The 19,527-nt window shown below is 36.8% G+C and overlaps 1 protein-coding gene across 1 annotated transcript in view; it reads left to right on the top strand.

Moving 5' to 3' along the window:
* Positions 1–18,507, top strand: part of LOC144964975 (regulator of nonsense transcripts 1-like) — a 34,799-nt gene extending 16,292 nt beyond the window's left edge. Inside the window, exons 12-25 of the mRNA XM_078899790.1 lie at positions 643–731; positions 1,686–1,800; positions 2,776–2,919; positions 3,703–3,916; positions 4,603–4,720; positions 5,862–6,018; positions 6,368–6,510; positions 8,083–8,125; positions 9,151–9,282; positions 10,316–10,388; positions 11,325–11,492; positions 15,359–15,462; positions 15,767–15,886; positions 17,294–18,507. Of these exons, the coding sequence (XP_078755916.1) occupies positions 643–731; positions 1,686–1,800; positions 2,776–2,919; positions 3,703–3,916; positions 4,603–4,720; positions 5,862–6,018; positions 6,368–6,510; positions 8,083–8,125; positions 9,151–9,282; positions 10,316–10,388; positions 11,325–11,492; positions 15,359–15,462; positions 15,767–15,886; positions 17,294–17,413 (1,740 nt within the window). The 3' untranslated portion in view covers positions 17,414–18,507. The remainder of the gene's footprint in view (positions 1–642; positions 732–1,685; positions 1,801–2,775; positions 2,920–3,702; positions 3,917–4,602; positions 4,721–5,861; positions 6,019–6,367; positions 6,511–8,082; positions 8,126–9,150; positions 9,283–10,315; positions 10,389–11,324; positions 11,493–15,358; positions 15,463–15,766; positions 15,887–17,293) is intronic.
* The last annotated feature ends 1,020 nt before the right edge of the window (positions 18,508–19,527 follow it).

Below are 19,527 nucleotides of genomic sequence, written 5' to 3'. Positions count from 1 at the left end.
TGAAAACCAACTGTACACAAGTTTAAGAAAGTATAGATTCTTCTCCAGGCAGAATGTATAGTCAGGCCTCAAGAGTTGGTCTAGAATTGCTGCAGTTTGTCAATTAATTCTGGGTTCATTTTATCATGGAGTAGTTGGTTTTCTCTTTCAATGCTGATAATGTTTAGGGGAAATTCAAGCACTACATTTATTTTATATGATTCCTTAACCTAGCTTCTTCATTATTTCTTTGTTTTACCATCAATATATGTTCATTCTTTGCTGGTTTGGACTCATTTTTATGTTAAGGTGGAGTACAATGTTTGCAGGATATCTATCTGGTCTCTCATTTTTCTAGGTGCTTATATGACCCTAGCACCATCGGACTAGGTTGATAAGGATCTTTTAATATTTAATTCTGGGGAGTCCCATTAGCTTGGTAGAGCACTCGCTTCACACACAAACGGACCTGTTTCAATCCCAGGTGATGGTGAAGTGGAGATTTTTTTCTGACCCCCTCTCCACCCAAAGGATAGAAATCAATTGCTACTGTCTGTGTAACGTACGTATAAAGTGGGATAAAGTCAAACTCCTTGGGCCTCATGGCTCTGAAGGACAACATGATGATAATGCTTAATTCTACATGTTCATTGTGTCTTCAAGGTTGTAAGATTGTGTGCCAAATCCAGAGAAGCCATAGATTCTCCAGTCTCCTTCCTTGCTCTACACAACCAAATAAGGAATATGGATAGGTAAGTGTCTTTTATCATAGATTTTATTTTGTATTTGGTTCAGCTTCTAGCAGCTCAGCGTTACAACTGGGTGGGGTTCCTGACCTCCCATAATGGGCAGGGAGGTACATACTTTGTCTCCTATCCCCCTATATCTGTTTTCCAATTTGCTTTCTGTCTTTGTCTTGAAATGAGATTACTTGGTTTTGTCCTGGCCCTGGCCGAATACCCTAGCTGGGAGGGAAACAGTAAAAAACATGATATTTTTTTCCTTGTAAATCATCTCTCTATTTTGCACTGTATTATTTTTCCATTTCCATATGATTTGTAAACAATTGAGTGTGTTCCTCTTGGCAGGGACCTGTGCTTGTGTCTGGATGAGACATTTAATGATCTCAAAATCCGATAGTGATGTCGTTTCTTTTTCTCTTTACTAGCCTATCCTGCTTCTTTGGTTTGTGATTGTATTTTTGACAGGGGATATTTTTTTTTCTGTAAATCTTCTGCCTGTTTGTTCTTGGTTATTTATAATTTAGCTTATGATATCTTTAGGTTATGATTTTGATTTACATTTGTACTATTTTTGTTAGATTGCTTGTTTTTTTGTTTCAGCGGTCTCTCATATAACCTCAATTGTGTTGGAAGAGACCTAAAGCAACAAACAAACAAAAATGATCTCAAACTAAATACACTGATAGTGTGCTCTTGGAATCCACATCTGTTCCCTATTTGAACCAATTTCCCGTTGTCTTGCTTATTCTTGGGTGCTTTAATTGTAATTCTAGAACTTTTTACTACCCATTTTCTTCCTTTTTACTGGCGCTGATCTGACCTAAACTAAATGTGTTGCAAGAGTCGTAAAACCCTTAAAAACAAACAATCAGCGTTACAAGTCTTTATAATTTAGTGAGTCTTTTTTTTTAATTGTTTCTTGTCATATCTAGATTAGCTAATATTGAATACATTTTCTTCCAGTCTCCCAGACTTGAACAAATTGCAACAGCTGAAGGATGAAACTGGTGAATTATCCCTTGCTGATGAGAAGAGATACAGGACTTTGAAAAAACAAAGTGAAAAGGAACTACTTCAGGTGAGAAATACAAAATTTCTCCGGTTTTCCTGGGGTATGTTTTTAATTTTAGTATTTAATTTAACATTTTCACCGCATTATCCTGCTGGACCCTGTTTGTTCATTTACTTGTCTCTAGATTCTACCCCAACCACGCCCCACCCGATTAGTTGTATAGGAAATCTACTAATAAGGTGTGATGCAGGATATCAGATGTTGGCAAGGCTACTACTACATTACTATGACAAAATCAAATATCAAATCTGACCAAAGATGTTCGTTCCACTGAGTGTTTGATGCATGGTAGTCATCATGGATATTTGTCACATCATTCTAGTTCTAGTTGCTAGCATTTTTCTATGCCCTGCAAATAGTAAATGGAAATGGTGTCTTCATTAAACTGAGCTGAGTTGTTGTAGTTTTGGATCTTTACGTTGTTGAAAAAATACTAATCCTTTGGTGTGTAAACTATTTTTTATTGGCCTTTGAATTGTTGCTCTTTTCCACCATCATCATTGTTGTTCTGTGGTAGCCTCAATTGTTTGAGGATCCATCCATTTCCCTCCTCTCCTTCACACATTCGTACATTGTTTTTTTAAAACGATTCTGATGTCTTGTCACATCTTGAAATAGCGGGTGGTTGGATGGGAGCATCACCCTTGAATCATATACCTATGATGTTCGCATGGGTGTACGATCCGATAGTGATGTCGTTTCTTCTTCTCTTTACTAGCCTATCCTGCTTCTTTGGTTTGTGATTGTATTTTTGACTGGGGATATTTTTTTTTCTGTAAATCTTCTGCCTGTTTTTTCTTGGTTATTTATAATTTAGCTTATGATATCTTTAGGTTATGATTTTGATTTACATTTGTACTATTTTTGTTAGATTGCTTGTTTTTTTGTTTCAGCGGTCTCTCATATAACCTCAATTGTGTTGGAAGAGACCTAAAGCAACAAACAAAACATCTTGAAATATTCTATTTCTTTTTATTTCAGGCTGCTGATGTTATTTGTTGCACGTGTGTCGGTGCTGGAGACCCCCGTCTTGCCAAGCTTCAGTTCAGCTCTGTTTTGATTGATGAGAGCACCCAAGCTACTGAACCAGAATGTATGATTCCTGTCATTCTTGGATGTAGACAGGTAACTAGTCCATTGCCTTATGCCAGTAGCTGCTGGATTGTTGGATTCGTAATAATTGGTCATTTTATTCATATATTTATCCAGTCAACGGGTAGCAGTATGCATTGTATGAATTAGATGCTAAGCTGTTAGAAGCTGTGGATTGTAAAGAGTATTAAACAAGATGAATATAACAGCTTCCAAAAAGAACAAAATACCAAATACAGAATCTTTCGGGCTCAAAACTGTTCTTCAGCCAACAACAATAAAAACATAAATGCATTACTTGCATACTTAGAAAGATGTCAGAACTGCTGTCATTTAAGTATTGTCTTTTGTTGTTGGCTTCTGTGTTTGGTATTTTCTTCTTATTACATTTTGTGGTGAAATGGGTGATCCTTCGAAAGACTTTTTGAAAATTAATTGTAGAGTGAAATGTATGTACAGTTTATTAATTATTATCCTTTGGGGCTATGTGGTCTAGTGGTATAACACTCACCTTTGGATCAGAAGGTCCTGGGTTCGAGTCCAGAGCAGCGCCTGTAAAAGACTTTACTCACATTTTCTCTCTGTACTCAGGTGTAAAATGAGTATCTGGCCGTTAACAGCGTTGTCTTTGTCCTAGAAAAAAAATTGTAATATGTCTTACAGGCATCATGTCTCATCCTCCGCGTTACATGCTGCTGTTGGTCAGGGACCTTTTGTAAAGTGCTTTGAGAATGTTTAGTGGATATTGCATTATTTTACAAGCTGAAATTAAACATTTTTTTGTTATTTTCACCTTGTCCAAAATTCTTTCCTCAGCTCATCCTTGTGGGAGACCATTGTCAGCTGGGCCCTGTTGTGATGTGTAAAAAGGCTGCTCAGGCAGGCCTGTCTCAATCCCTGTTTGAGCGGTTAGTTGTCCTAGGCATTCGGCCTATCAGGCTACAGGTCCAGTACCGCATGCACCCTGCACTCAGCAGTTTTCCCTCAAACATTTTCTACGAGGGCTCTCTTCAGAATGGAGTTACCGCAGGTCAGTCTCAAATCAGCTTAAATTATATGCTTTGAACTACTGTTATATGTGTGGAATTATTTAATAAGAATATTTTGGACAGTCTATTGTTTAAATTCCTTCATGACTCATTTCCATTCACTGAGAGAACAATGACTTGTATATTCATGGAGGGATTGTCTTGGTATCCTCGGATTTCATGTCCATGTTTGTGGGTGTTTAATTTGATATTCTGATTAAAACTACTTTTTATTTTCAAAGGTATAATCATTTGTAGACATTTGAGTGTGTACCTCTTAGCGGGATCCTGTGTTTTTGTATGGATGAAACTTTTAGGTATTCTCAAACTAAGTACATTGATGGTATGTGCTTGGAATCTACATCTCTTCCCTATTTGAACCTTCCCCCTTTGTCTTACTTTTTCTAGTTTGGTTTAAACTGTAAATCTAGACTTTTTTTCGACTATCCCATTTTCTTTCTTTTTACTGGCGCTGAAATGACCTTAATGTACAAGCACGATTAAAAACCCTTTAAACAAAAACAAACAAAACAATTGTCTCATTATTTCTTAAATACTAATCCATTCATCCTTTGTTTTGAAGAAAGCACTTGTGGTTTCAAGTAGAACTGATATTATCTTCAATTCATACTATCCCCCACTCCCACACCCTCTCTCTCTCTCTTCTTTATTTTCCATGTTTGTCTAGTTGATCGTATCCATCCAGGCATGGATTTCCCATGGCCACAACCAGACAAGCCAATGTTTTTCTACAGTACATTTGGTACAGAGGAGATTTCCAGCTCTGGAACTTCTTATTTGAACAGGTAATAATGTATATTGATGCTATGCATTGAGGTAAAATACTCACATCTGCCAGCTTTATGTCACATACTTATACACAAATTTATGTGTAACCATGAACGTTTATAGTGTGATTGATATAATTTAGTGAGATCCAATCATAAAAATGGCTGTCTAAAAACGATAATAAAAAGCTGAGTGACGTCAATTCTGTTCCCTCTATAAGTCAATTAGTGGGCCTTTTATTCTTGTAGGTTATTTTGTGGCAGGAATAGATTTGTGTCTGTTTCTGGAGGAATAGGGATGGGGAGGCATTCAAGACAACATCATTTCAATCAGTTGTTTGGAGGAGAAAGAAGACCCCCCCCCAAAAAAAAAACCCCAGTTTCCCTTTCCTTTTATTTGACCTGATCTAGTTCAAAATCAGACGATATGTAAAAGAAGAAGGAAAAAACTTGAACTTATATATATAGCGCAATATCCACTATGTGTGCTCAAAGCGCTTTACATGGGGTCCTTGACCAACAGTAACATGAACATGTCGAACGTGACATGACACATATTAGGCGATATTACAGTTTTTTCCAACAGAGACGATGCTGTTAACGACCAGGTACTCATTTTGCACCCGAGTGCAGTGTGAGTAAAGAGCCTTTTCCAGCTATGCGTTGAGCGATGTTGGAACCCAGAACCATCCAATCCGAAATCGAGTCGTAGTCACACCACAAGAGCTCATAGCTGCACATAAGATAATCAGTTGCAGATATAAAGGCTCATTAAACTGATATTTATCTTGGTTTCTGGAGCTATAAATGGACATTTCCAATCACTTGTTTATCTTTTATGGCCGGACATTAGTCTGTGGTAGTAAAGTACTTTCTGCCAGGTCTAACAAAACCAGCTAACCAATGACTGGTGGGTGGACAAAGGGGTCAGAGATGTGAGACTACCTGGGATCGATAATGATAATGATAATCACCCCCCTTGTTCCATTGATCAATAGTCAGATAATTTTTTAATGAATTTCTATTCCTGACCGTGATCTTGTTTATAATCGTTAGAATTTGATTTTTTTTACATGATGTATTTTTGTTTTTGTCTGTTTGATAATCATGGTCCATTTTCGTATGTAAAAAAACCCAACTATTTTTATAAATCATATAGAACTGAAGCAAGCAACATCGAAAAGCTAGCAACTCGTCTGTTGAGAGCTGGAGTGAAACCATCTCAGATCGGCATCATCACACCGTATGAAGGCCACAGGGCATACCAAGTCCAACACATGCAATACAATGGAGCTCTCAACAAAAAGTTGTATATGGTATGTGTTCCATTAATAATTCTTGCTGCCTTCCTTCAAGGCAATTTCAAGAAGTTGCGATACTTAATGTGATGAAAAATATATGGGATGTTTGACTTATCTATGGTTTGTAACAATTTATTATGAACATTCTTGATGTTGTCACCTTTTTTTTATGTCCTTATTGAAATGTAATTGGATTACACCCTTACAGATAGGGTGTCATTTGGCATCTACGGTTTCAATTCCATTACATGTCCCAAATAAAGTATTCCGATTTATTGAAATATTTTTATTAGGGGTAGAGGGTGTATTTCTTTTGTTCTCCCCCTCCCCTAGAATAAAGCTACAGTTGTGTTTGTCATTGTAGGAAATTGAAGTGGCAAGTGTTGATGCCTTTCAAGGCAGAGAGAAAGACTTCATTCTGTTGTCCTGTGTTCGTTCCAATGAACATCAGGGTATTGGTTTCCTCAACGACCCTAGGCGTTTGAATGTTGCCCTTACTCGTGCAAGGTAAGAAATCCATTTTATACTTTTTAATTCATTGGAACATCATCTTTTAATATAGCAATGAGTTTAGATGTCACATTATCTATAGATGCATGTATAAATCATTGCAATGCTCAGGGTGTCCTTTATGAATGATGTCTGGTGGGGTTCCTACCTCCCATAGCGGGCAGGGAAGGAAGTACTTGCTGTGTCTTCTATCCCCTCTTATGTTTTCCAATTGCTTTCTGTCTTTGTCTTGGAATGAGATTGCTTGGTTTTGTCCTGACCTTGGTCGGAGTCCTTAGCTGAGAGGGAAACAGTCGAATGTATAGTTATAGTTTTGGGAGATATTTTTTTCCTTGTAAATCATCTCTCTGTTATGCATTGTATTATGTTTAGTTTACTTATTATATTATATGATTGGTAAACATTTGAGTGTATTCCTCTTAGTTGGGACCTGTGATTGTGTCTGGATGAGACTTTTATGTGATTTCAAACTAAGTACTTTGACGGTGTGCTCTTGGAATCTACATCTGTTTCCTATTTGATCCAATTCCCCTTTGTCTTACCTTTTCTTTTGTGCTTTAATTGTAATTCTAGAACTTTTTACTATCCCATTTTCTTCCTTTTTACTAGTACTGATATGACCTTAATGTGTTGCAAGCTCCGTAAAACCCTTAAAAACAAACATTTATGAATGATGTTGAATTTTTTCATAATTTATGTATTTTGTAACATAGGAGTCATTGTTTATATACGTAACACGTTGGAATCAAGCAGAGATTCTATCCTTAGTCAGAATGTGCTTATGTGGGGGAGTAAGATTATATTATGCTCCACTTACAGTTAAAATATGTCTATTTTTTTACAGTATTGTACCTGCATTATAATAATAAAAATAAAAATGACATTTGTATAGCGCCTTACCCTGATTTCATCAAGCTCTAGGCACTTTTACGGTTTTGTACTTTCCTACTTTAACAGGTCTTCTATAATTGTTACAGGAATTCTGTGACATTGACCTACTTATGGAAATGGAAGAAATATTACAGATTTTGATTTCACAGCAATTTTGTCACATTGTTAGAGAAAATTCTTTTTTTTTTCTCAAGTTGTAAGTGTTAAAGAGAAGAAGAAAAAATTTCACTTACAATTATAAAGGCTACCGCTCGGTTCCTTGCTAAGTCAATTGCTAACTGGTACTGGTGGCTGTCAACAGCTATAAGATAACCCACATGCCACAGCCGCGTCATTGACAGGTGATGCGTTTGTCATTGACGTTTACCATTTATTACTTACTGACGAATTAGTTTGTGTTGGTTACTGATTTTGAAATATAGAAAGTAGTGAGGGAGTGGGGTTGGTTTATTAGTTTGTGTTGGTTGCTGATTTTGAAATGTAAAGTAGTGAGGGGGGGGGGGGGGGGGGGGGGGTTATTAAAATCTGCTGTCATTTTGATTCTTTTTGTTTTTTTCGAGTTTACTGGCTTTCTCTTTTTTTTCTTCTTCTTATTTGCATTGTTTGAATACTGGTGAAAACCAGAGTGCATATCATTGCTGACCACTGACATCCCATTTGTCATATTTTCTATTTCAGATATGGAGTGATCATTGTAGGCAATCCAAAGGTTCTCTCTAGGGTAAGTAGTCTGGAAACTTTGATATTTATCTATTGAAGGAAAAGCCATATTTAGCTATGGACAGAATAGCCATATTTCAATATTGTTTGATTTTACTCTTTGCTTTGTATCTTCCATTAAGCTTAGAAATGGATTAAAATGATCACTTGAGATAAATGGAATTCGTCAATAACTTTTACCTGATTGGCTTGACATCTGGACTCTGATTGGATTTTCATTCACTCCCCCTATCTTTCCATATCCTTCTAATTCGGCCTTGTCTCCTTGTTCTGGAATGAGATCATTTGGTTTCACATTTGCTCAGATTTATCCTATTCTTACAGATGGTATTTTTTTTTCCATGTGAATCATTTCTTTGTAGATATTTTGCTATACATTTTGCCACCTGATTGTACTCATCATTTTCTATTTCCTGGTGGGATGTTTAGGTGGTCAAATTAGATAAAGGATAAATTGCTGTTGGTATTTTCTATTTGCAATAGTCTTCTAGTCTTCCAATTCCATGGGTGCTTGTAAAAGATCTATTCCCTTTTAGCTATGACAGCACTGAAATCACCTGAAAGTCTTACAAGCATATTGTAGGGTCATCACAAACAAACTGATTGCTTATTACTCTTCCTGAAATGACTGATGGTTGAAGCAGAGCTAGTCACTGATCACTTGCTTTAGAAATTCTTCTTTTACCTTATAGTTTTTTGTTTTTTTAAAATTAATTTTTTTTTTTTTAAATGCCCTTCCGCCACATCATCATAAGATATCGTCGCCTAGGCATTCCACAAAGGAATATAGATGTTTGATGTCAACAGGAATCACCCATTTTGACCAATTGAGCAAATTGGGGGTTAATAATCTTGCAGAGGCAAAAAACGAAAGTGCCTGAAGCGGGTCACAGTGCAATGCCTTTTCCACTCGGACCACCTCACCCCCTATATAGTATTACTTGTATGAAATAATGCCATTCCTCACTGCCTGACTAATAATTGATGATGAAAGCTAACAATCCACCTCAATCTATTTGGTTGTAGCAAACTCTATGGTGCCACCTGCTGACCTACTATAGGGAACAGAAATGTCTGGTAGAAGGACCTCTCTCCAGCCTGAAGGAATGCTTTGTCAGCATCAGCAAGCCAAGAAAACTTGTGAATACCACCAATCCGGTAGGTCCATGCGTTTTTCTTGGTGATGAAAAAAATGTCATTGTAGTCCACATCAAACCTGCCTACTATACAAACAATTCGTAGAATTACAAAATTTTGGCTCCAATTTCAGAACTTCATGGGTATCTCTAAGGCTCTAATTTTATGGATTTTTAAGTGTTGTTTAACTCTTGTTGGTGTAAATTGTTGATTTTTAACGTTAACTATAGCAACTACAATTTTTATCTCCTTAAAATTACGAATTTTAACATTTTCAAGTACACACGTCTGACACTGGTATACAAACATCAACCTGAAAGTTGTATATTTATTTTAAACTTAACATACTATCAAATCTCAGTATTCTAGTCCTGTTGAAGAAGACCCAAGACAAACATAAAACCTCTTTGCTGACATTGGGTAGTCAACACTGATTTCCTGCTGTTCAAAAAGATTCAAGCTAAACGGTCATTTTGTTCAAACATTCGACATTCAAAAAGATTCAAACTGTCATTTTGTTCAAACATTCAACAGTCAAAAATACCCAAACTAAATGGTCATTTTGTTCAAACATTCAACAGTCAACAAGACAGCGATGATAAATTATAATGAGAAAAATACGGAAGGATTTTTGGTTCACTAGACGCTGGGTTAACTACACTATGTTGCCAGTCTGGTTTTTTAGTAATGCATTTATGTTTTCATTGTTTTTAGTTGTTGGCTGAAGAAGGGTTTTGAGCCTGAAATGTTCTTGTGTTTGGTATTTTGTTCCTTTTTGAGGCCGTTATACTAATTTTTGATTACTTTTCCCATGAAAATAGCTTCACTCATTTCAACCGATATATAAAGAGTACAAATACTTACTAGTTTGACAGATGAAAGTTTATTGGTTTGATGATATGCAGAGATCCCACAATACTAGATTGACAGATGAAAGTTTGTGGGGTAGATGACATGCAGAGATCCCACAATACCAGAACAGGAATCTTTCATCCAAGGGAGTGAACTAAGAAACAGATGATTTATTTTATTCTCATGTTTTGTTTGTTCACAGGGAGGTCGATTCATGAGCAACACCATGTTTGATGCTAGAGAGCTTCTTGTACCTGGTAGTGTCTATGACAGATGTGAGTTTGCATTCGTTCACCTTGACAACAAAATTTAACATAAAATCATCTACTCTCTATCTTAATTCTGACTCCCTTTTGGTGTCAAATACAATGAATGTTTTCTGTCTATCTCAATTTTCCGAGATGTTTTGTATTTTCTCTTATTTAGCTTTTGAATAATAATCTTCAGTGATTGAAAGAGCTTTAATGTTATGTTAATACTGAAGTGACAAATTATGGAGCAGGCGCTGGTGTATAATGAATATCTGAAACAGAAATGAAAGGAAAAAAAAACATTCAAAAAAATCAGCCTGCCACTGGGTATCGAACCTCAGACCTCCTGAACCAGTCAGCTGTGCTACCTTTCCACCACAGAGGTTACCGTCATACACTTGTTCAGATCTTAGTATTATTTTATTTTTTGTGCGGCCAGTGTGATCTTGTATGACACTCACTTTTGGATCGGAAGGTCCTGGGTTCGAGCCTCGCTCGACACATGGTTGAGTCCTTGGAAAAAACTTTACTCACATTCTCGCACCGTACTCAGGTGTAAAATGAGTACCTGGCTGTCAACAGCGTTGTCTCTGTCCAAAAATTTGTAATATCGCCTAACAGGCGTCGTATCATTCTACATGTTGCTGTTGGTCAGGGACCCTTTGTAAAGCACTTTGAGCACATTTAGTAGATATTGCGCTATATAAAAACTAAATTTTTAAAAAAAATTATTTTAAACTGTAAAAGGTTAATTTAACTGAACATTTTTTTAAATGTTATCAAATTGTTAATTCATCCATAGTATATGGGTTTAAAAAAAAAAGATTTATTAACAGAGATCAAACTGATTGAGCCATAGATGGCCTTTATAATTATTGCAGGATGAATGTGTCTACGTCATCATTTATACCTACCCTTTATACTTAGGTGACACTGATCTTTGATTTTTAATTCCATTAGCCAATACAAGTTTCCAAGAACCTGTGATGCGAACCCATGATCAGCTTGGTTTCATAGGACCTGAAAGGGCCTACACCAAATCTGCCATGAGTCTCCCTGTCCCTGTCAACATGTTCTTACAGGCCCCAGTCCATCCACAGTTCAGTAATGGTGGACAACCAAATCAAGGTATTGTATTAAGGCTGATTTCATTCCCACCTCATTTTCGTCTCTGTCACTTTCACGTTTAAATTAAAACTAGGGGGGGGGGGGGGGGGGGGGGGTCTCGATAGCTCAGTTGGTAGAGCGCAAAGGGACCGAGATCTATCCTGGGTGCAGCCGATATTTTTTTTCTGATCCCCATGTCTACCTAGAAGTGAATGGGTAGCTGACCTGTTAGGTCTGGCAGAAAGTACTTTTTGATAGATTAGCGTCCTACCCAAAGGGTAGCAAGTAATTGCTTTTGTCCGTTTCATGCTAAAGAAACTTGGATAAACTTTGGCCCCATGGACCTAATGGCTCTGAAGGACTACTAAAACTGAACTCGCTCATTCCCTTTTTTCTTTTCTTTTATTTATGTAGGACTTGAGAATGATTGGAAGTTTTTGCAAAGCCTAGAGGAGGCAGTGTGTGCTTTATAAGAAAGGATTTTGTTTTTTACTGTTTATGGATAGGTTGAAGAAAATTACACTTTAAATTAAATATAGTACTCTTTTAAAAATCTCCTCTCACTCTTTCTCTAAAATCGATTTGTGGCTATGTAAGTTATATTTTATCTTTGATATAGTTATAAACAATAACAGTGTACCAGGTATGTTTATAATTTTGTATTGATCCATTGGTTTTGCTAGTCGTTTGGGTTTATTCAATGGTATTTGGGGACGAAGTGACAGAGTGGTAAATGCATTACATTGTTACCCGGAAGGTTCAGGTTCGAGCCCCGCTTCACTGAGCTATTCGTTTTTTTTCCTTGGGCAATATTATTAATAGTGATGCCAAAACTCCGGTTTCACCGGAAAAAACTCCGGTCTGGAGCAAAATATTCCAGGTTCCGGGCAACTTCCGTCAAATTCCGGTGAGGTCAATTTGTTCCTAGGATACCCCCCTCCAACCACCACATCATCATCACTGCCACTAGTATTGCAACCATCATCGCTACCACTACTACTGCAACCACCACCACATCATCATCACGACCACCACTACTACAACCAACACCACCACCACCACCACCACCACATCATCACTACCACTACTACTACAACCACCACCACCACATCATCATCACTACTACTACTACTACTACTACAACCACCACAACCACATCGTCATCACTACCATTACTTCTGCAACCACCACTACCACATCATTATCAATACCACTACTACTACAACAACCAGCATCACATCATCACTACCACTACTACTACAACCACCACTACCACATCATCATCACGACCTCTACTACTACAACCATCACCACTACATTGTCATTACAAGTACTACTACAACCACCACTACCACATCATCATTACCACTACTACTACAACCACCACCACCACCACATCATCACTACCACTACTACTACAACCACCAGTACAACATCAACAGCACTGCCACTACTACAACAACCATCACCACCACAACATCACTACCACCACTACTACAACCACCACCTCATCTTCATCACTACCACCACTACTACTACTACAGTCACCACATCATCACTACAACCACCACCACCACATCATCATCACTACCACTACTACTACAACCACCATCACCACCACATCGTCATCACTACCACTACTACTGCAACCACCACCACCACATCATCATCACTACCACTACTACTACAACCACCATCACCACCACATCGTCATCACTACCACTACTACTGCAACCACCACCACCACATCATCATCACTCCAACTACTACTGCTACAACAACCACCACTACAACATCATCATCATCACTACCACTACTACTACAACCATCAGCACCACATTATCATCACTTACCACTACTACTACAACCACCACCACCACATCATCATTACCACTACTACTACTACAACAACCACCACTACAACATCATCATCATCACTACCACCACTACTACTACACCACCACTACCACATCATCATTAGTACTACAACCACTATCACCACCACATCTACAACCACCACCACATCATTATCATCACGACCACAACTACTACAACAACAACCACTATCACATCTTCTTCATCACTACAACTGTTACTACAACCACCAACACCACATCATCGTCACTACCACCAGTACTACAATCTCTACCATTAGGTTTTGGTGCTTTCATATGAAATAAGGAAACTTTGGGATTGTATTTGGCAATGTGTTTATGTATCATAATATAAATCTAATCAATTATCTATTTAGAACTATACAATATGTAAACACAATGCCAAATACCATTCCAATTCCTTTTTCTTGTGTGCGGAAATTCCTCTTTCGGCATTGAAATTCCTCCGAGTGGTGTCTGAAATTCCTGTGAGCCAAATTTAAAGTTGGCATCTCTGTATTAACATCCAAATTTGCTGACTTGGACAACATGGGTGATTTCTGTTGACATCAGACATCTTGTTTGACGAATTATCTATATTCTTTTGTAGAATGCCTAGGTGACCATATCTTGGATGTCGTGGCAGAAGGGCATAATTTAATTTTTTTGCTCAAGTTGGGTTGGCTATTTTATTCATTTCACTCCTGAAGGGCACCTGAAACATGCATTTTGTTTTTTTCCTTTTTTTTTTCTAATAAGTAAAAATTCATGACTCAATTATTTTATTCCCGCTGAAATTCTTTAAAATTCATGTTTCTCTTAGACATGTAGCTTGTCTTTATGCCTGTCAGATTTGGTTGGTTTTAGTCAAATTTGATTTCAAGCTCTAAGCCTACTAGTAAATGTATGTAATTAGGTACGGCAAACCCTCTTATCGAGTCATGGCTTTGTTGGCAAACCGAGAATTTCAACTCAAATCGTCACTCTCTTTTTCTCGTTTTCAGTCCGTCAAATAAAACGTTTTTGTTATCAGATTAAATCTCAAATCTTCATCTTTTAAAAAATGTTTATGCTTTTTTCATAGGATTTGCTGTTATTTCATGGCTTTGAGTTGAAGAAGAGGAGTAAACTCCGATTTTGAAACCGGCACTCCGTTACTCGAACACCGTAACTGACGGTCGTCTCTTCTCTCCGCTCGGCTGGTTGTGTCAGCGCTATTAATAGTAACGTCAATGGCTGCATCAGAAAGAAAATTGAACAAGCTTTGATTCGATACCAGATTCGCATTTTTATGATTTTTTTCAAAGTTTGAAGTTTCAAGTTAAAAACTTTAAATTGATTTAAAAAATTAAGAAAAATTTGAAAATTTGGACAATTCTGGTATCAAAAGAAAGTTTAAAATCTCAGCTTTAAAATGATGTATACGAAAGCAAGATTTATAGCTTTGCGTTCACCAGCCAACTGAAAACAAAACTACAACTACAACATTTGCCTTATTCACTTCACTCATATGCTGGCTCAGGCAAGGGGCACAATCGCTGATATTTCGTAACTTCGCGTTGAAATTGACAATTTTGGCTTTGTCAGCTACTTTGGGGGCAAATTATTTCTATTTTAGAGTTGAGCTCAGGAAAAAAATACACATATTGTTTATAAAAAGATGTGTATTGTTAGAAAGTTGAATATTTATGAAAATACGGCATTTTGAAAACGGACAAAAGGTTGCTTTCAAAGAAGGACAAATTTTGGCGATTTTCTACAAATTTTGAAATAACATATCTTTTTTAATTTTTAACCAATTTTAATAATTTTTATACTATTTTAATCAGGAAAAAAAAGTTCTACCTATTGAATGCAACTTAAAGACAACAATTATATAATCTAAATTTGGGTTTTCCGTACCTAATGTAATTATTCCAAACACTTGTTTTATCCAAGAGTGTTGCAAGAGTTGTTCAGCTGTCAAAAGCAAAAACACATAGAATTATCCAATTCTTTCCAATTCTTTTCAAGGTTCTAGAGGAGGTGGTGGACGGGGCTGGAGTGGCAATAGAAGACAGAAAGCACCTCGACACCAGATAACAAATAATGCCTCATCACAGAGCCAGATCAGTCAGGTAGGTTGTCAAATATCACCCAACTACTAATCTACAATCACCCAATGACCAATGTCCAATCACCCAACAACCAATCTCCCAATCTCCAATCACCCAACTACCAGTTTTCCATTTTTTTGTAACATAATCGTCATCATCATCATCATCATCATCATCATCATCATCATCATCATCATCATCATCATCATCATTATTATTATTATTATTATTATTATTATTATTATTATTATTATTATTGTTGTTGTTGTTGTTTCCATAATAATTACCATGAATAAGTGAATGATGCTGTCTGTCCTTTCCATAGGATTCTCAAGGCCCTCTGACCCAAGGGATGTCTATGAGTCAACAATTCCAAATGAGTCAGGGTCTCAGTGGTCTTTCTCAGCCTGGACTCAGTGGACTGTCTCAGCCAGACCTGTCACAGGTCAGTTCCATTCAAATAGCTTTTCCAATTCATCATACACTTTGCCACAGAACTTGTATTTGTCATTGGGTTCAGTACTTGAAAATAAACCAAAAACTGTGGATCTAGTTCCAATTAACCGGTAGATAACCACGCCTCTCGGACAATTGTCATAATGTAAACAATGGCAGTGATTGGTAGACACAGCAAACTACACAGGTTTTACTATCGGTGGTATGTGTTAAGTAAAATACCCACTGTTCTACCGCTTGATCAGTAGAATCAACACAGAAAACTATGAAAACTACTACTTAAACGTTTATAATATGATCAAGAAAACCATGTGATAACTAGTCACCCATTTGTCAATATAAAAACAATAACAAAGATCAGATGGAGGTAAAATTCCATTCACGTTATTGTTTATAAACAACCAACTATGTTTGTCTGAGCACGTGTGAAGGAGTGTCACATATTCCATGTTTTGATTGGTCAAAAATCTACTGGTTAATAGAACAGCAGAAATAGTTTCTCAAAGATTCACAAAAGGGTGTTATAGGGACTTATAGTATTTGTCATTGTTTTTTGTATAATTTTGTTTCAAGTTTCAAGATTATTTATACTGTTAGATTTTCGCCAATAAATCACAAGCTTTGATGGCAACTTCCATGTGTGATAAGTCTTGTCACAAAAGTCAAGTAATGTAAAATGTGACAGTTGTCAGTTTTTTTTAAAGAAATAACTTAGTATTGGGGTATTTTTGTGGTGAATTTGACGAAAACCGACATGCTAGTAGGATATCCCATTGGTCTTTGATAGCAGCTACATTATTTCTATGGGAGCATTTGGTCACACAATGTCTTTCTTGTCCTTTAGAAAAGCTATTGTTTGATAGGGAAGCCATATGTGTGTGGTGGTCCTGGGAGAACCTCAGGAATGGTCATAATACTCCAGTTTGAGATGGTCGTTTTGGAACAACAAAGTTTTCTGGAAATTGTTCAGTTTATTCATCAATTTATCTGAATAAGTTAATCAGATGTTGAAATTTTGAAGTGGGGAAGGTACCGATTGTCCAGCTGAAAAAATCGCGTTTATTTTGTGAGAATATTTATGATTAAATATTCTCACAAGTGCTTTCAGCATTGCAAATAATAGGGATTATAAAATGCTATGGTGAAAAAAGTCAATTTCAAAATCTGAGCGGCTAATCATGAACTTTTGTCTTGACAAGACCGTGCGTCTTCCTGTGGGTTCTCCGAGGCCAGTAGACACACACCTTTTATTTTCTCTCTCCACCCACTTATTACAAAATATGTTGTCAATGTGGATATTGTGCAAAATAAAAGCTCAGTTTTTGTTTTTTCTTTCTTCCTTTTGAACTTCAGTTGTCATTATCTCCATATTAATTTTGTACATTTATGTTTTCAGGACAGCTTTGTGCAAGACGACTTCCGGTCTCAGATGGATGTCCTACTGTCCCAGGATTCCACCTACCAAGGGGATCGTATGTACTTGGCTTCCCAGCTCTCCCAGGGACCCTTCAACTAATTGGTGATTGATTCCAGCAGACCAGTCTTGGGGTTGTTTCACGTCCCTGTGAACCAAAAAAGAACAAAAAAGACAAGTGACCTCAAACGTTACTCTGGTGTCAATAGAGACGAAACCAGGCACAGCCATGCGTAACACCACTAGCACTAGCAGCACAGATTGGATGGAGACGGAAGGAGGAGGATCGAGGAGAATGGAAGAAAAGCACACGAGACCATTTACTACCCATTGCGGCTACCATTCCATCTACCTGAAGATAGTTGGAATCAAATGAGCAGTTGACACACGTTCTGCCCTCTCCTGGTCTCTGAGAATGATATGCATTGTTGTTTGTTGTCTTGGATATCTCACGATACCCTGCCAAGGTTGGATATGGTTACATGCGTCAGAATCGTTTATTTGTCAAATTAGTCCTAAAAAATGAATTTAAAATTAAATGAAAGGAAAGAAAATACGCCAAAATAATTTGATGCTCCTACTCACAAAAAAGGGAGATTGATTGTGCTAAAGGGATTTGATATACCAATATCTGCACAAAACTCGAATTTTATAGAAAAAATGATGGCGATAAATTATGACAAATGATTAAATGAAAGAGAAAAAATATTTTACCATGTTTTTTGGGGGCTCAGCAAGCCAAGAAGCGTATCATTATCTTTGCTGTTTATGAAAATATGAATCCTGATATTGCATAATGTTGGCATAACACCAAGCACTAGGAATGCCTCATTTCAATTATTAACGGTGCATAAAGATCGTTTTTCATTTCTCATCATTTACTTTCAATATGGCCTGAATGTTAAGCTGAAATTACTCCTTTTTTCTTTTTTTTGCAATTTACAAAAAAACAAAACAAAAGAAAACGATTTCTTGCACTAAAGGTGCCAAGTTGCTTGAAGGCACGGATATAGCTAAAGATGATGACAGCCCAGCGCATCATGAAATGGACAAAGGTCTTGAGATGTAAGACTAAGCTGTTGTACGGAAATGGAAATACAGGTTTGCTGTGGAATACTGACATGGAGACATGTCCTTACATTTACAATACAATATAATATAATATAATAAAGATTTGCCCAGGTTCATTCAGTCAATTTATGATATCATGTGTTTATATGTTTCATACAAATAATTTTTTTTACATTCAGTTGGTGAATGATGTCATACCCTTTAATCCTGTTGGATTATTTGTTTCGTTTTAACTACAGATTAAGCATAGTTTTGGACCACAGTTTTAAGTATTCTCCCAATTGAAATAAGGTTTAAACATTATTCAACAATGGAAGTAATGAAAATGTAACAGCAATACTCAATGGTTTGTAGTTATCGGAGAAATGTGGAGATTGTTTGTTCATTTTGACTTTTAGAGAGCTGTTCCCTATTTTAGCTCACCACATATATAAAATCAATTGCATTGTTTTGAGTCTCTGCAAATAGTAATACAAATACAATACTAAGTGAATACTGAATACCCACCAACTGTGGCTGTTTTCACCTTCATGGCTCTTTTTCTCATCAGAGATAATTATTTTCTAACTGGGCAGGTGGCTGGCAGTTGACTGACTCTCTTTAGATGGAGAGGGTTCTAAATAATATATCAAGAAATGAAGTGAGTAGGAAAGTGACAGAAGACAACAGAGAATAAAAACATAGCGACAGCTCCGCCTGGCTGAGGAGATCGTGACTCTACCATATGAGCTATCCATGACCCAGGAGTCCTACTCACTTCATTTCTTGTTATCAACATAAGTGCCTGCTCCACTCACTTTTTCTAAATAATATTTCCATTCTTTTGACTCTTTGTCAATTAGTCTTATGGGAGACAGCTGAGACAATAAAATGTACAGGAGATTGAGTGGTTTGGGGTTGGTTTATTTTTTATTTTAAAACCTTTTTTTAAATTTTTGGGTTTATATAAATCATCTCTGCTTTATTATTATATGTCTTCAGTTTAATGACAATGTGTATCCCAATACTGGTGTCTTTGGTTATGTCGGATTGTCTCCAAATGGACACAAAAGCACATTTCTGGAGCCTTACTTTTTATCTTCTATTTTTATTACTCCCCTTTTCTTACTTTTTCCAAATGCTTATGATTCCAAAGTGACAAGTAT

This window comes from Berghia stephanieae, chromosome 2 (assembly GCF_034508935.2).
Source record: "Berghia stephanieae isolate SIO BIC M18660-M18661 chromosome 2, UCSD_Bste_1.3, whole genome shotgun sequence".
In the NCBI taxonomy this organism is placed as follows: domain Eukaryota; kingdom Metazoa; phylum Mollusca; class Gastropoda; order Nudibranchia; family Aeolidiidae; genus Berghia; species Berghia stephanieae.
This window is presented reverse-complemented; position numbering and strand designations above follow the sequence as displayed.